The sequence below is a fragment of the Antrostomus carolinensis genome, unplaced genomic scaffold, assembly GCF_000700745.2.
Source record: "Antrostomus carolinensis isolate BGI_N321 unplaced genomic scaffold, ASM70074v2 scaffold19023, whole genome shotgun sequence".
In the NCBI taxonomy this organism is placed as follows: domain Eukaryota; kingdom Metazoa; phylum Chordata; class Aves; order Caprimulgiformes; family Caprimulgidae; genus Antrostomus; species Antrostomus carolinensis.
In genome coordinates, this window is record NW_010303390.1 from 24678 (window position 1) to 37995 (window position 13318).

At 55.2% G+C, this 13318-nt stretch overlaps 1 protein-coding gene across 1 annotated transcript in view; it reads right to left on the reverse strand.

Moving 5' to 3' along the window:
- LOC104521939 (septin-9) overlaps positions 1-5949 on the reverse strand; it is a 20829-nt gene extending 14880 nt beyond the window's left edge. Inside the window, exons 1-3 of the mRNA XM_010164079.1 lie at positions 5721-5949; positions 1356-1484; positions 873-954 (exon numbers count right to left, since the gene is read on the reverse strand). Of these exons, the coding sequence (XP_010162381.1) occupies positions 873-954; positions 1356-1484; positions 5721-5880 (371 nt within the window). The 5' untranslated portion in view covers positions 5881-5949. The remainder of the gene's footprint in view (positions 1-872; positions 955-1355; positions 1485-5720) is intronic.
- Between the last annotated feature and the right edge of the window lie 7369 nt (positions 5950-13318).

The following is a 13318-nucleotide window of genomic DNA, read 5'->3' on the forward strand; positions in this document are numbered from 1 at the left end:
AGGGGGGTTGGAACTGGATGATCTTTAAGGTCCCTTCCAACCCAAACCATTCCATGATGGGTTTGTGTGATGGATCTGCACCACCCTGAACCTCCCACCTGACCTGACTGCGTGAAGCAGAGCTCTCCAAGCCAGGGATGCTCAGCATGTTACAGAATCCCATAAAACAAACAAACAAACAAAACCAAAGCACACTCACAAGGAGAACATTTTAGGTCCTGTCAGCTCCCATTCATACAGCAACTGCGGGCAGCAGGGAAATCACAAACCTCACGTGTTCACTGCGTGGCAGCTCGCCATGCACGGCTGGAGGGGATTTACTGCCCAGTTCAGACAAGCAAGTGCCTAAAAAGTCCTCCCTTCTCTCCCTCAGGATCCGGCTGCTGAGCAGGGCAGGACTGGGAGTGTCCCTTGGCTCCTTACCCCGTGTCACAGCACAGGAGCAAGAGCAGCATCAAACCCCACAAAGCCCAACCCAGCTTATGGTGAGGAGAAGGCATCTGCCACCAGCCAGGCAGGCCAGCCCTGCCCTGGCCCGGGGGAGCCATCCCGCACAGCCAGCCACTGTCCCAGGGACTCCTGGCAGAGTTCAGACTTCAGAGCCACATGAGCGATGTCCGGGGACCGGCACACAGCTGCTCCCGGCCGCAAACAAAGGTTGTCTCACGGCGGGAACAGCAGGATGTTTGTGGGCGCTCGCAGGGTCCAGGATCAGCCCCGGGGAGCGTGACACCGCTCTGCCACCCACAACAACCCCCTCCCCTGCTCCCCACAGAGCGTGGGTGGCACAGGACCAAGCCACAGCCCTCGGCACCAGCACTGGGTCAGGATGGGGCGCAGCCGCCTTCCCTCTGCACTGGTCTCCAGCTCACCAGTTCTCATTGTTGATGTGGTCTCCAAAGCCTGGGGTGTCAATGACCGTCAGCTTCATGCGAACCCCCTTCTCTTCAATCTCTGAAATGCAGAAGAACATCAGTGCATGAGGCAAGTGTCAATGAGTGCTCTGGCCAAAGCCACCCTCCTAAAATCAGGTGGGGAGCTGCCCCCAGGGGAGAAATGCACCTTCACAACTACTAGCAGGCACAAATCAGCCCTCCAAAGGGATGCAGAACCACATCTGCCCTGAAGGGTCACCCCCCCATGGCCACCTCACTTGTTCCCTTCCATCACAGTTAAGTCAATGCTGGTGGGTAAAGAGAAAATAGATGTTTTCTCAGCCCTGCAAGCATCTCTGGATGGTCAAACAGAAGAGAGCGGAGGTTTAGTGTAGGTCGATGACCCCCAAGAGCCCCTGGAGACATAAGGCAGAGGAGGACCAAAAGCTAAAGCACTAGGCGGGATCTGCAGAGCCTCACCATGAGTGATGGATTTGATTTCAATGGTCTTGGGGATCCGCTCTTCAGAAGTCGGCTGTACAGATTTCCGGCTGATTTTGGATTTGAAGAGGGTGTTGATTAACGTGGATTTCCCCAAGCCGCTCTGACCTGGAAAACAGCAGGATAAACCACAGTCAGCACTCACTTGTTTCCGGGCTATTTTTTTCAGAGGCCAGGGGATGGAGGTGCTGATGGATTCAGCCTGCACCTGATCTGCAGGAGGGAAGTAAAAGGTGCAGCTGGTCCCCTGCAGTCTCCCCAGCTCAAGGAGCTCAAATCCATCCTGGGCAGGAGGATACTGTGGGCAGCAAGTGCCTTCCCTGGCTCTGAAACGGCCGGCTTGCTGGGAGCAAGCAGGGCAAGAGCCAGTTCCTTGCATCCAGCCAAAATCACAGTAGCCCCAAGGACAGGCAGACACCATCAGGGCTATTTTAAGGGCTGTGGTGACACCCTGCGCTCCTGAAGAAGGTTATGGGGACCATGGAACCCTAGGAAGAAGCATCTGTGCCTTTACCCTCCTGCAGCCTCCCTCCTCCAGCTCCGCACAGACTTGGGAGCAGCTTGGCAAGCCCTTAGCCGGACAGGATTAACAGCAGCAACAGCCTTGGAAACCTCAGCCCTCCAGCATCCACAGCTGCTTCCTGGCTGGACTTGCTTTTGCAATCAGACCAGCTGGCTGCAGGGACCCTTTTAGGCAGGTCCAGGCCAGGAGCTCCTTTGAGTCCCACAGACAATGTCCCAGGAAGCACATCAGATTCCACAATTTCAGAAAAAAACAGCTTTTATAGTGAAGTGTTTTTATGCTCTAGATCCTGGAGCTGAGGTTGATCCATGCAGAAGGGACACCAACAGCTCTTAACTCTCCAGACCCGTTGTCCCACAAGCTCAGAGAATATTTTTTCCAGAGCAAAGAAAATAAAGCAACTCCTCAAAACCCAGGGTGCAGACACCTGTCTCCAGAGCAGATGTCCTGAGTCTCCTGCAATCAGAGCTCCTGCACACACTGTGGGAGCCCCTTCGGCACCGTTCTGCCGAGCCACACTGCAGCCAGCTATCGCAGCACTGTCACTGGCATGTCCCTGGCACCGCTGAGTATCAGTAAGCATGAAGCCAGCAAGGATTTCACCTCTGTTCTCCAGGGCCCTGACCCATCCAGGCTGCCAAAGGCACCCATCGCTAAGCCAGTGGTAGGGTCAACCAGAACATTGGCATTGGGCATCACCTCCGGTCCAGTCTGTCCCCAGATCAAACAGCAAGTGGGAGCTGAGCCTGCAACGCTGCCCATGGCACGCTGCAATCCAGCACAGGAAAACCCTATTCACCAGCCACTGTCACAGATGGGTTGCAGAAGAAACACCTTGACCAGGCTGGGGTCTGGTGATCCTGGTCCTCTGCTGCCTGAAAACACGTGGGGCCAAGCACAGGTCCAGAGCTGCGAACGCAAAGAGCCAAAGCAAAGCTCTTGTTGCGCTGCTCATCATTAAACAGAGCACGTGGGGAGAGGGGGAAAGCGGGGAGACACGCTGCTAGAGCTCCTGGCAGTCAGTCTCTGTGTTCGTGCCTGTCCAAGCTGTCAGAGCTGGACTTCCTGGAAAGGGACCAGAGGCAAACGCCGCCGGCAGCCCCAGATGTGATGTGCTTGTCCAAATCGTGGCCGCAGGCTGACCTTGCCAGGCAACGGATGCGGTTGCACCCTGGGGACCCGGTGGCTGAGCGCAGGGTGGACCTGATCCCACCTCCCCTGGTTTGCAGCCCAGTGCCTTTCCCTCAGCTGATATCAGGTGTGGAAAGAGCCGCTGAGCCCCACTGTGCCTAGCCAGCTCTCCTCTCCTTCCAGCTGCTCTGCACCAAAAACTGACCACAAAATATGTGCTCTGGGTTTTTTTTTTTAAGCATAGACTTTTTTTCTCATCTCCACAGCCTTAAACAACACAGGGCTAAGCTAACCTCAGCCTGAAGCAAAGCTCTGAGACAATCAGAGCTTTGCTTAGGCTGGCAAAACCCTTCTGAACAAAGACTCCGGGTACAGAGGGTACAGGATTTTCAAAAAGGCTCATCACAAGCACACGATGTGGGCAGAGTGACCCCCCACCAGCAGCAATGCTCAATTCCCACCTCCCACTCAGGAGAAGTCGCCTGCCTCCTCACATCTCCCGACTCCTTCAATACAAACCCGTAGCTTAGACTGGATGGGAATAAAAGAGCTAAACTAATCCCTAGAAGCTCGGCCATCCCCTGGAGAAATGCAGCAGGACAAGGGCTGGCCACTGCCTCCCAGCCTCAGCAGAGCCCCCCTCCCCGAGGGACACCCCACGAGGTGCTGCTGCTCCCGCATCCCTCCCTGCATCTTCTGGGAGGGCCAGAGCTCGACTTGTTTACGCTGCCACGAATTCCCCAGCCTGTAAACAGTCAGCCCAGAGCTTGCCAAGGGAAGAACAATGTTTTCCAGCCGCGCCGCAGCACGGGCTTTCATACCACACACAGCGCTGCCAAGGCAAAGCCAGGCCCTTTCCCGAGCATCCCTCTGCGTCTGCAAAGCAGAGAGCTGAGGTGCTGCCACGGCACAGCGCTCACAGAGGGATGGGTGCCTCTTCTGGCAGGGAAATGGGGGCTCAGCTCATGTAATCTCACTTGCAGACTCTCAGGATCAGTGCTGTGATCCCTCTGTCCTGGGAGTGCTGCTCCACCAGCAGCAATGAGCTGGGTTTGATAAAAAAACCTTTCAAGAACTGGTTCTGCAGTGACTTGGTTTGCAGTGATGTCCCAACCTGGGGAGCCCTCTTCATAGATCAATTTGTGTAAGAAAACATCCAAATGGGAAAGGCAGAGCATCATCCGAGCTTGCTGGGAAACAGCACACTAATATTTTGTACAGGATTAGTCAACTCTGGATCAGGATCTCCCATAACCCCAGGAAGACCCCAGGGCTGTGGGGGCTCCTACCCCATGGGCATCCCCACACAAACCTGCAGCCCTACACAACTCCTTGCAGGAGGAAGCAGGATGGCGAGACCCACACCACCTCCCCTGGGAGATTCAGGCAGGGAGAGCTGCTCCCTGCACAGCCCAGTTCACACGAGGGGCTCCATGGGACCAGGCCAGACACCAAGAGCTGGAAAAAAGCAGAAATGACTAATTTCTTTTCCCTTTTCCACCCTTGCACGGCCTCCCATGGTGCCTGCCCAGCTTTCCAGTATACCCAGCATTTTGCTGGCGAAGCGGCTGGTGCAGTCCCTGGCACTGGAAGCCCAAGGGCTGCAGGAGCGCAGATCTTCACGGCAGAAGCTGCAGCCAGAGCAGGGGCAACGCAGCCAGTGGCCTCTAGCTGAAATAAAGCTCCTTCATCCCATCCATCCTGCAGCCTCAGAAAGCTCATGAACAGGAGCTTGCAGGTAGCAGGATTTGGACACACAACTTTCCAGCCCTCCCTCTCTGCATGTGGCCACCCTATAGGACACTCTCATTGCCTCCATGCCACACTGTCTCACAAAGGAGCCACCAGTAGCAGAAGCCATTCAAGCTGAACGACCTAGCTATGCAAACCCTTCTTACTGGTCTTTATTCCCACCAGTAAATCACACGTGGCATTTCTTCCCTGGTACTTGTAGCATGGTTGCCTCTGCTGTCTGAGCTGCTCAGCACAATCTCTTAAAGACAAGAAAACTCACAAGCCCAATTTTAGACAAATTTTAGCCAAGTTGCTGGAAATACTGGCAGAGATCAGGGCTCTACTACACCAGCAGCAGCACAAGCCCCTGAGCCCTCACGTGCTGACTGCTCAGACCAGTGCTGGGCTTCCAGGAGAGCAGGCAAGGGAGGCTGCTGGAGCTTTCTGCAAGGTGATGGTGACCCCCAACACCCCTCCAGGTGTTCTCCTCCGGGATGTGCCTATGGGTAACACACCACAAGAGGCAGGAAGGTCCATGGGACTGTGGGCTGCATCTCATCAGTGGCTTTAACAACAGCTGAATTGAAGCCAGCTCCCCGGGAGCAGGAGTTGCTGACTCCTAAGGCAAAGACCCCAACCCTGAGCCCGAGGGTGATAGTGACCCCCAACACCCCTCCAGGTGTTCTCCTCCGGGATGTGCCTATGGGTAACACACCACAAGAGGCAGGAAGGTCCATGGGACTGTGGGCTGCATCTCATCAGTGGCTTTAACAACAGCTGAATTGAAGCCAGCTCCCCGGGAGCAGGAGTTGCTGACTCCTAAGGCAAAGACCCCAACCCTGAGCCCGAGCTGCTGCTGCTCCCAAGGAGGCTCCAGAGAGGACAAACATTGTCAGAGAAGAACAAAACAACTCGTCGAGCACGTTGCAGGCATCTGGCACGGGGGGAGAACTCACCCACAACCATGATGTTGAACTCAAACCCCTGCTTCATGGCTTTCCGTCTCATCTGCTCCAGGATGGCATCTATCCCCACGTAACCAAAGTCCGCAGCTGGCTTCTCTGGCCGCGTCGGTGCTGCCTGCTTGGGGCCAGCATCCCGTGGAGTGTCTGTCATGCTGGGTGCGTGGCTGGGAACTGCCTCTGGACCTGCAGAGGCAAAGAGAGGGTGGTCAGGGGTGACAGGCAGAGCCAAGCACACAAGATGCTGCTCTGGGCAGGGAAGGAAAGGAGCTGCCTGTTGCATCCGAAGCGGGAACAAAACATGTTGCATCTCCACTACTACCACTGGCAAGTGGGGACTCAGCACACTGGGAGGCTAAGAGAGGGAAGGCACATGGGATCTTCCTTTGCCTGTAATTACACCAAATTTGGGATTCCCCCTTCTTACTGGATTCACCTTGATCCCTACCCCCATCACCAAGCCCACCACAGCTGAGCACAGCAAAAGGATGCTGCTACAGGGGGAGCAGATACACCAGGTCCCAGGAGCAGCTGATCCATCACCACGGAGCAGGACCTAGGACTGAAAAAGTCCTCGGCACAAGTCCAGGAGTTTATTTAGTGAGTGATGAAGGCTTTTAGCAGCACGGCCCCGTGCCCAGGCGCTGCCGTTAAAGGCTTGCAGACCCACACAGCTGCCTGCTCCTCTGTACCACTGTAATTACAGTGCTAGGCAGATTGCTGGTGGCAATGCCTCGTGGACACGTTTCGGGGAACTGAATGGCTTTGCAGCCACAGCAAAGTCCTTGGCATCTACTGACGTGCCCTCCTTGAGCTCCAGCTGATGTGGTGCAGGGGCTGCTGGTCCCATTTCGTTTCTCACCGAAAAACCAAAAACCAATGTCTCTGCATCAAAATGGGTCATGCCAGACAACAGCCACGCAGCCACGAAGCTTTCACGATCCTGCTCTCATTCTGCTGATATCTGACTGAGGAACCCAAGCCCTTTGGCTTCCCATAGAGACAAGGTGCTCATCTCGCCTGCGAGACAGCTCCAGGTTAGCAAAGCACTTCAGGAGAAGCAACCATGCACCTACTGCCTCATTTAACATCTTCATAACAAAAATCAGGGAACCATCTGCTCCCCCAGGCACCAAGGCAGGAACGTCTGGCGCCGGGACGGACAGACTGCCCTCGACACGCTGCCGGGCAATACAATCTGCTCCCACCCTGCCCCAGCTGCACTCCACACTGCCCACAGTGGATACAGCAAATCTCCCAAAGGCAGAGCACGCACAAGGTCAGCCTGGTCCTTCCAAGCTCCCGGGGGTATCAGCCGCACAGGGCAAGCCCTGCTACTGCAGGTATGGAGGGGGAGGTTTTAGGAAAATGCACTTCTGAGAGCTCTCCTCACACAGAAACACAGAATGTCGGGGATTGGAAGGGACCTCAAAAGATCATCCAGTCCAACCCCCCTGCCAGAGCAGGAACACCTAGATGAGATCACACAGGAAGGTGTCCAGGCGGGTCTTGAATGTCTCCAGAGAAGGAGACTCCACACCCTCCCTGGGCAGCCTGTCCCAGGGCTCTGTCACCCTCACTGTACAGAAGTTTCTTCTCAAGTTTAAGCAGAACCTCCTGTGTTCCAGCTCACACCCATTGCCCCTTGTCCTACCATTGGGCATCACTGAGAAGAGCCTGGCTCCATCCTCCTGACATTCGCCCTTTACATATTTATAAACATTAATGAGGTCTCCCCTCAGTCTCCTCTTCTCCAAGCTAAAGAGCCCCAGCTCCCTCAGCCTTTCCTCATCAGGGAGATGCTCCACTCCATCATCTTGGTGGTTCTGTGCTGGACTCTCTCAAGCAGTTCCCTGTCCCTTCTGAACTGTGGGGCTCACTCCAGGCTGCATCAGCAGATCGATGCCCCGGTCCCTGCAACCACCCGCTTAAGCAAGCATTTTATTTTTGTTAGGCTTTTTGCAATGTTATTTATTATTTATTATATTATCATTAATAAAAACATTACTATTTGTGAAGGACATCACAAAGTCCTCATCCTCATTCCTTCAGACTGGAATATGGCTCTTAATCACCTCTTCACTCCACTGTTATTTCTGGCCTTTGATGAGGTGCTGCCTGGTTTTCTCTCCCTCCTTCCAAAGGGATTTGTCTGTAGGAATGTGGTTGGTCCAAAGAGGCTCCTCCAAACCCAAGCCCGTCTCCCTTCTCCTCTGCTGAGGGGCAGGAGCTGCAGGAGCAGTGTTAGACCGGAGCTGGCCGAGCTCTGCGAGGGGGAAGCGCTCGTTTCCTGCGAGCACAGCACGCTTGCACGCGCGCAAATGTAGGTCAAGCAGAAAAAAAAAAATCTATAAAAATAATAAAAACCACACCCAGAACTGATCTCAAAGGCTGCTGGGTCACTTTGAACACACTTGTTTCCAACCCTCAGTCCCCGGCTGTGCAGGCCAGCGTTACTCACAGAGCTGCCAGAGACCAAACACGCCGTAGCTGACAGACACGGCAGCGACACGCTCCTCCCCATCTCTGCCCCACGTGCACGTGGATTCAGGCTCTTGCACAGCTGGCAACACACTCCCACGCTGCCCCGTGCAAAGCCAACTGGCCCGGCGTGCCCGAGGTCTCACCCCAGAGACCAAATTAGCCCCAAAAAAAAAAAAAGAAAAAAGGAGAAAAAAAAAAAAAAAAAAAAAAAAAAAATCCCTACATACCACTAGGAAAAATAAAAGAATAAATATATCACGTGGAAAATATGCTGTCACCGGCAGCAGTGCTGGGTTATGCAATGGTTTTAACTCCTGCAAGCACCAGTTACCAGCCTGAAGTGCACTGGCCCTGTGGGACAGGATGGTGGCCTGGGAAATTGGTGCAGCTAAGGCCCAGCAACGTACACAGAGAAACTCAGAAATGAAACAAATGGAGCAGAAAGCCACCCTCCCCTTGTGATAAAGGCCAGGGCCATCTCCAGCACCGCCTTGCTGCCTCTCATCTCTCAAGCTCTGCTAACAAGCAAGCGGCAGCGTGCAGAAGGGGCTGACCCCTCCCTGGGCAGGGGGACGTGCAGGCAAACCCATCCCCAGCCCAGGGAGCAGACACGACGTGCTGCCTCACCACGGTGCCTTCAGTGCGAGAAGGAGGGCTTGGGACTCCCCAGCCCCCAGCAAGACAAAAGGCACAGGAAGCACGGGGCGATGGCAGACGGCGGTTTGTCACCAGGGTTTGTCACCGGAGCACGCAGGCGCGCTGCCGGCCGGGATGCGCTCGAGCAGCACAGCCGGCAGCGTGGCCCGTGCTGCTTTGGCTCATCTACAGGGAAAAAGTGATGTAAAGGTTGTTTGGCTTGGGACTCCCCAGCCCCCAGCAAGACAAAAGGCACAGGAAGCACGGGGCGATGGCAGACGGCGGTTTGTCACCAGGGTTTGTCACCGGAGCACGCAGGCGCGCTGCCGGCCGGGATGCGCTCGAGCAGCACAGCCGGCAGCGTGGCCCGTGCTGCTTTGGCTCATCTACAGGGAAAAAGTGATGTAAAGGTTGTTTTCTTCTAGCACCTGGCTCCTGTCTGAGAAAATAAAATAAAAATTAATATATTGCAACCAGGAGGGTCTGCAGGACAGCAGGGATGCAAAGACACAAATGTCCCGGTGGCACCAGCAGACTGCCAAGGGAAATGCTGCAGCCCAGACCTTCGCTGTTCTTTTCAGCTTCCCAGCACTGAGCTGGTCTTTTCTTAGCAAGGACTCCAGCAGCCCACTTGGCTCCAAGAGGTTTGCGTCAGAAGAAGCAGGATGCAGCCGAGCTGCAGGAACACTCCATGGCACGAGCACACAGGGGATGCTGTGGTGGCAGGGAGTGCTCCCAGCAGACACTTGTCTAAAATAGAAAGATCCCAGGAAATAAATTGGAGCAGAAACGCCAGGAGCAGATCCCGCTCCTGTTTGACCCGTTCTGCTCTCTGCAGGGACAGCGCCAAACCTGCAGCACTTTTGGTGCCAGCATCACCAAGCACCCTCTCAGAGAGCTGCAAGGAGGGATGGATTAATGAACACCTGATACTATCAGAAATTCCTGATTGCCACTGAGTCCTGGGCAAGAGAAGGACCAGACCTCACGCAAGCACTTCTTGCATGCACCATTGCTTCACCAGTGCCACCGTAACACGTCTGCTTGTCCCTCAGGCTGGGGAAGCGCATGGGCTGCTCACTTTGCTGATGGGGGCAGAGACCGCAGAGCCTGCAGATCTCCAGCTTGTTCCCGGATAAACATGAAGCATGTGGGAACACGTGCTTGGGCCATGTTTAGACCTCCTTTGCCAGGGAAACCCTCTCCACGTGGGCACTAGAGATGTCAAGACCATCAGGGCAGTGCTGCCCCAAGCAGGAACAGACCCACAGCTCCAGCCCAGGTGCCCGGCTGACTCAGGACAGCTGCTCCAAAGTGGATTTTGCCAAAGAGTCCGGGCTGTTGCGCTGTAATTGATGCACATCAGACATGAGCCAAACCCACCATCTGCAAAGCAGCAGATGAAAGACACCCACGGGGAGGGGAGCCCCGGGGAGCCCCCCGCTCCTCCAGCCAGCTGGACACCATGGATGGGTGGCTGTGGGATGGGCTTTGCGAAACGGTGCTGGCGAGGGGCTGCTGACAAAGCCAGGGCTTAGAAATGTCACATGGATGCCACGTGGCTGCAACGGCCCAGACCATGAGCTCACCTGAAACCCTGAACCCTGGGGCTGGCAGTTCTCACCCAGGATTGGGGAAAGGGATCTGTAGGAGACTGGTGTTTCCACTGGACACAGACAAAGGTTAAATAACCCTTGCAGAGGCTGAACCGGGGATGTCTCACGTACCCCAGCTCCCAACCTAATCCAGCAGCTCCGTGCTCTGCTCCAGTGATGCACAGGGAACAGGATGCTGGTGATCTGGGAGAGCAGAGCTGATCCTGCACGGATCAGGGTGCTCAGCAGCTGCACAGAGCTGCTGGAGAGAGGCCAGGAGGCTGCGCCGCTGCCACTGCCGCCGGATTCAAACCGTTCACACGCTATACGGACGCACACACAACCAATGGAGAAATGCCAACGCTCGCTGGGTAAATCAAAGAAACATCCCTCGGATGCAGGGAGCGCCAAGCATTTGCCATCCTCTGGTGATTCTGCAGCCAGTTCTGCAGAGCTACAAGCACCCAGATCAGGACACTGTGGTGGGAATAACTCCCCTTCCCTCCTCACCACAGAGACACCGCGGGCTTCCAGATTTGTTGGATGGGTTTTGGCGAACACAGAGAGAAGATTCACAGCAGCAGACAGCGGTGTATCAGGGCGTGAAAACACAACCGCTGCCCAGGAAGCTGAGCATCCACAGATGTTTCTGAGGGAGCAGTGCAGCCCAACTAAGCTTTCAATTTTTTGGGAGCAGCAGTCTTACAAAATTGTGCCTGTAGGGTGTAACAGAGACATTTTTAGGACCAAAGAGTAAATTTATGGCTCCTGGTTAACTCTAGCCGACCGGTGGGACTGCAGCACGCACAGCCTCCAGGGCCCCTCCTGAGCCGGTGACCACAAGCTATGGGAACGGATCTAGCCTGCGGAGGAGGTGGCAAAGCCACAGCTTTCCCTTCCGAGGGGACAGGAGTTGAGAGGGAGGAAAGCAGCAAAGCTGGGGCTGGATGCAAACTCAGCATGGCCCAGGCACTGCTGCTTGCTTCAGCTGCCCAGTTAGAGCCAACACAGGATCCCCCAGCACTGAACACAGCAGGCTGGTGCTGGTCCCACAGGGATGTGTGCTGGTTCCATACCAGGGAATGCAGGACATGGCTCAGTCCGAGACTGGGGGGCAGCCAGCACCCCAGAGGAGTGCTCAGCCTGGCAGCAGAGCCACTGCCACAGACCTTGCAGCACCAAACTGTAACTAAGGGATGTTTCTATTATTCAATTGCAATCATCCGTGCCCAGCTGGCACAGCCAGGCCCAAGCTGGAGCCTGTCCCTCGCATCCCTGGGCACCAGGCTATGGTTTCAGGCTGGCCGCCAGCCCAGGCCCACCTACCAACTGGTTATGTGTCCTTCTCGGCTTGCATTTCCACCCGGCTGCCAGCAGACACGACCTAGAAATAGCAGAGGATGCTTAACTACACTTCGTTAGACCAAATCCACCTGAGAGCTGTCAGAGAGGTGGCCAGGTGCCTCCTGAACATGCAAGATGCTCCAGGCTTGGAGCCTTTTACTCAAGTGGAGGGATAAATCCATTTTCAGAGATCAAAAACAGAGGCAGCGATTCCTGCTCTGGAACAAACACTTTGGTGAGTGATCAGGCAGGGCCACGGTGCCAAGCCATGGGCAACGCACCATGTGCAGCTGCACAGGTCAAGCTGACCCCGCTCACCATGTGTGCTTCCCATTCCCTGCTCTGGAAACGGTCCTCCACAGCTCACCTGTGAGCAGACCCCTCACTCACTCATTCTCAAGAGTTGGATGCTCCAGGGCTCCCCATGGCTGTTTCGCTTCCTGGCTTAACCCTCGGGCTGCCACAAGCTCTGGCTGTGGGTGTTTCTGGGCTGGGATGCAGTGAGCTCGGCTCAGAGGTCAAACCACGGTGCCAGCTCTATCTGGATGTGATCTCAAGCTGAGGCACAAGCCCCCGTGCTGCCTCGATGTGCCCCAAGTACTGCATGAGGCTGACCACCACCCTTCTCCAGCTCAGACACGTGCCAGCCCTCGCAGCGCAGCCGGCAGTCGTACATCCTCATTTCTCCAACCACGTGAGGCAGCAGCTCTAAACCACTTAACAGAGACCTGCAAGGAGTTGTTACGCTGTTCTGCTGCTGTTCGCCCAGAGAAGTTTAAAAGGTAGATGATCAGAAACAACCCCAAGTCTTGCCTGCTCCAGTCTTGCAAACTGAGCCCACGACCTCAGGCATGCAGAGGTCTCTGGCCACACAGCCCCAATGGTCTCCCCTTTGGTCTCCCCCCATAAGCAGCTTCCCCCAGAGCTGCAGTGAGAGGTCACCCCAAGACCAGCCCTGCTTCACTGGGGACAGCCCTGTTGCAGGGGAACTCTCCTGCACACCAACACCAGCAAAAGCTACTCCATCAACCAGCCCCACGCAGCCAAACGCATCCCTTGGCCCAGGGGGGTCAGAGAACCCACACAAAGCTGGTTCCCTGGTGGGTCTGGGGAGGGGACCCCCTCCCAAACCACTGTCCCCCTTGGGCGATGGTGTTCAGCACAGGAGGGTCATGGAGACCCTTCCCAGGCCTTGGGCAAGAGAAAGCAGCTCTCACCCCTGTCACCGCTTCTCTGCAGAGCTCTGCGCTTTGAAAACAAAGAGGCTGCCAGCACCCCGAGGTACGGAGGAACCAGTGCTCAGGAGGGATTAACACCCTGGGGTTTTCAGATTAGCTTGTTTTCTTCTTCCCCACCCCAACCCCCCATTTTTTCTTCCTTTTTTATTTTTATTTTTTCCCCATTTTTTCTTTTTCCTGTTTCTTCCCCCCACCTTTTTTACTTTTTAAAATTGTCTCTTTTTTGTTCTGCTTCTTTGAGGGGTAAGGGGGTTCTTTTTGTTTCTTTTTTTGTTGTTTTTTTGTTTGTTTGTTT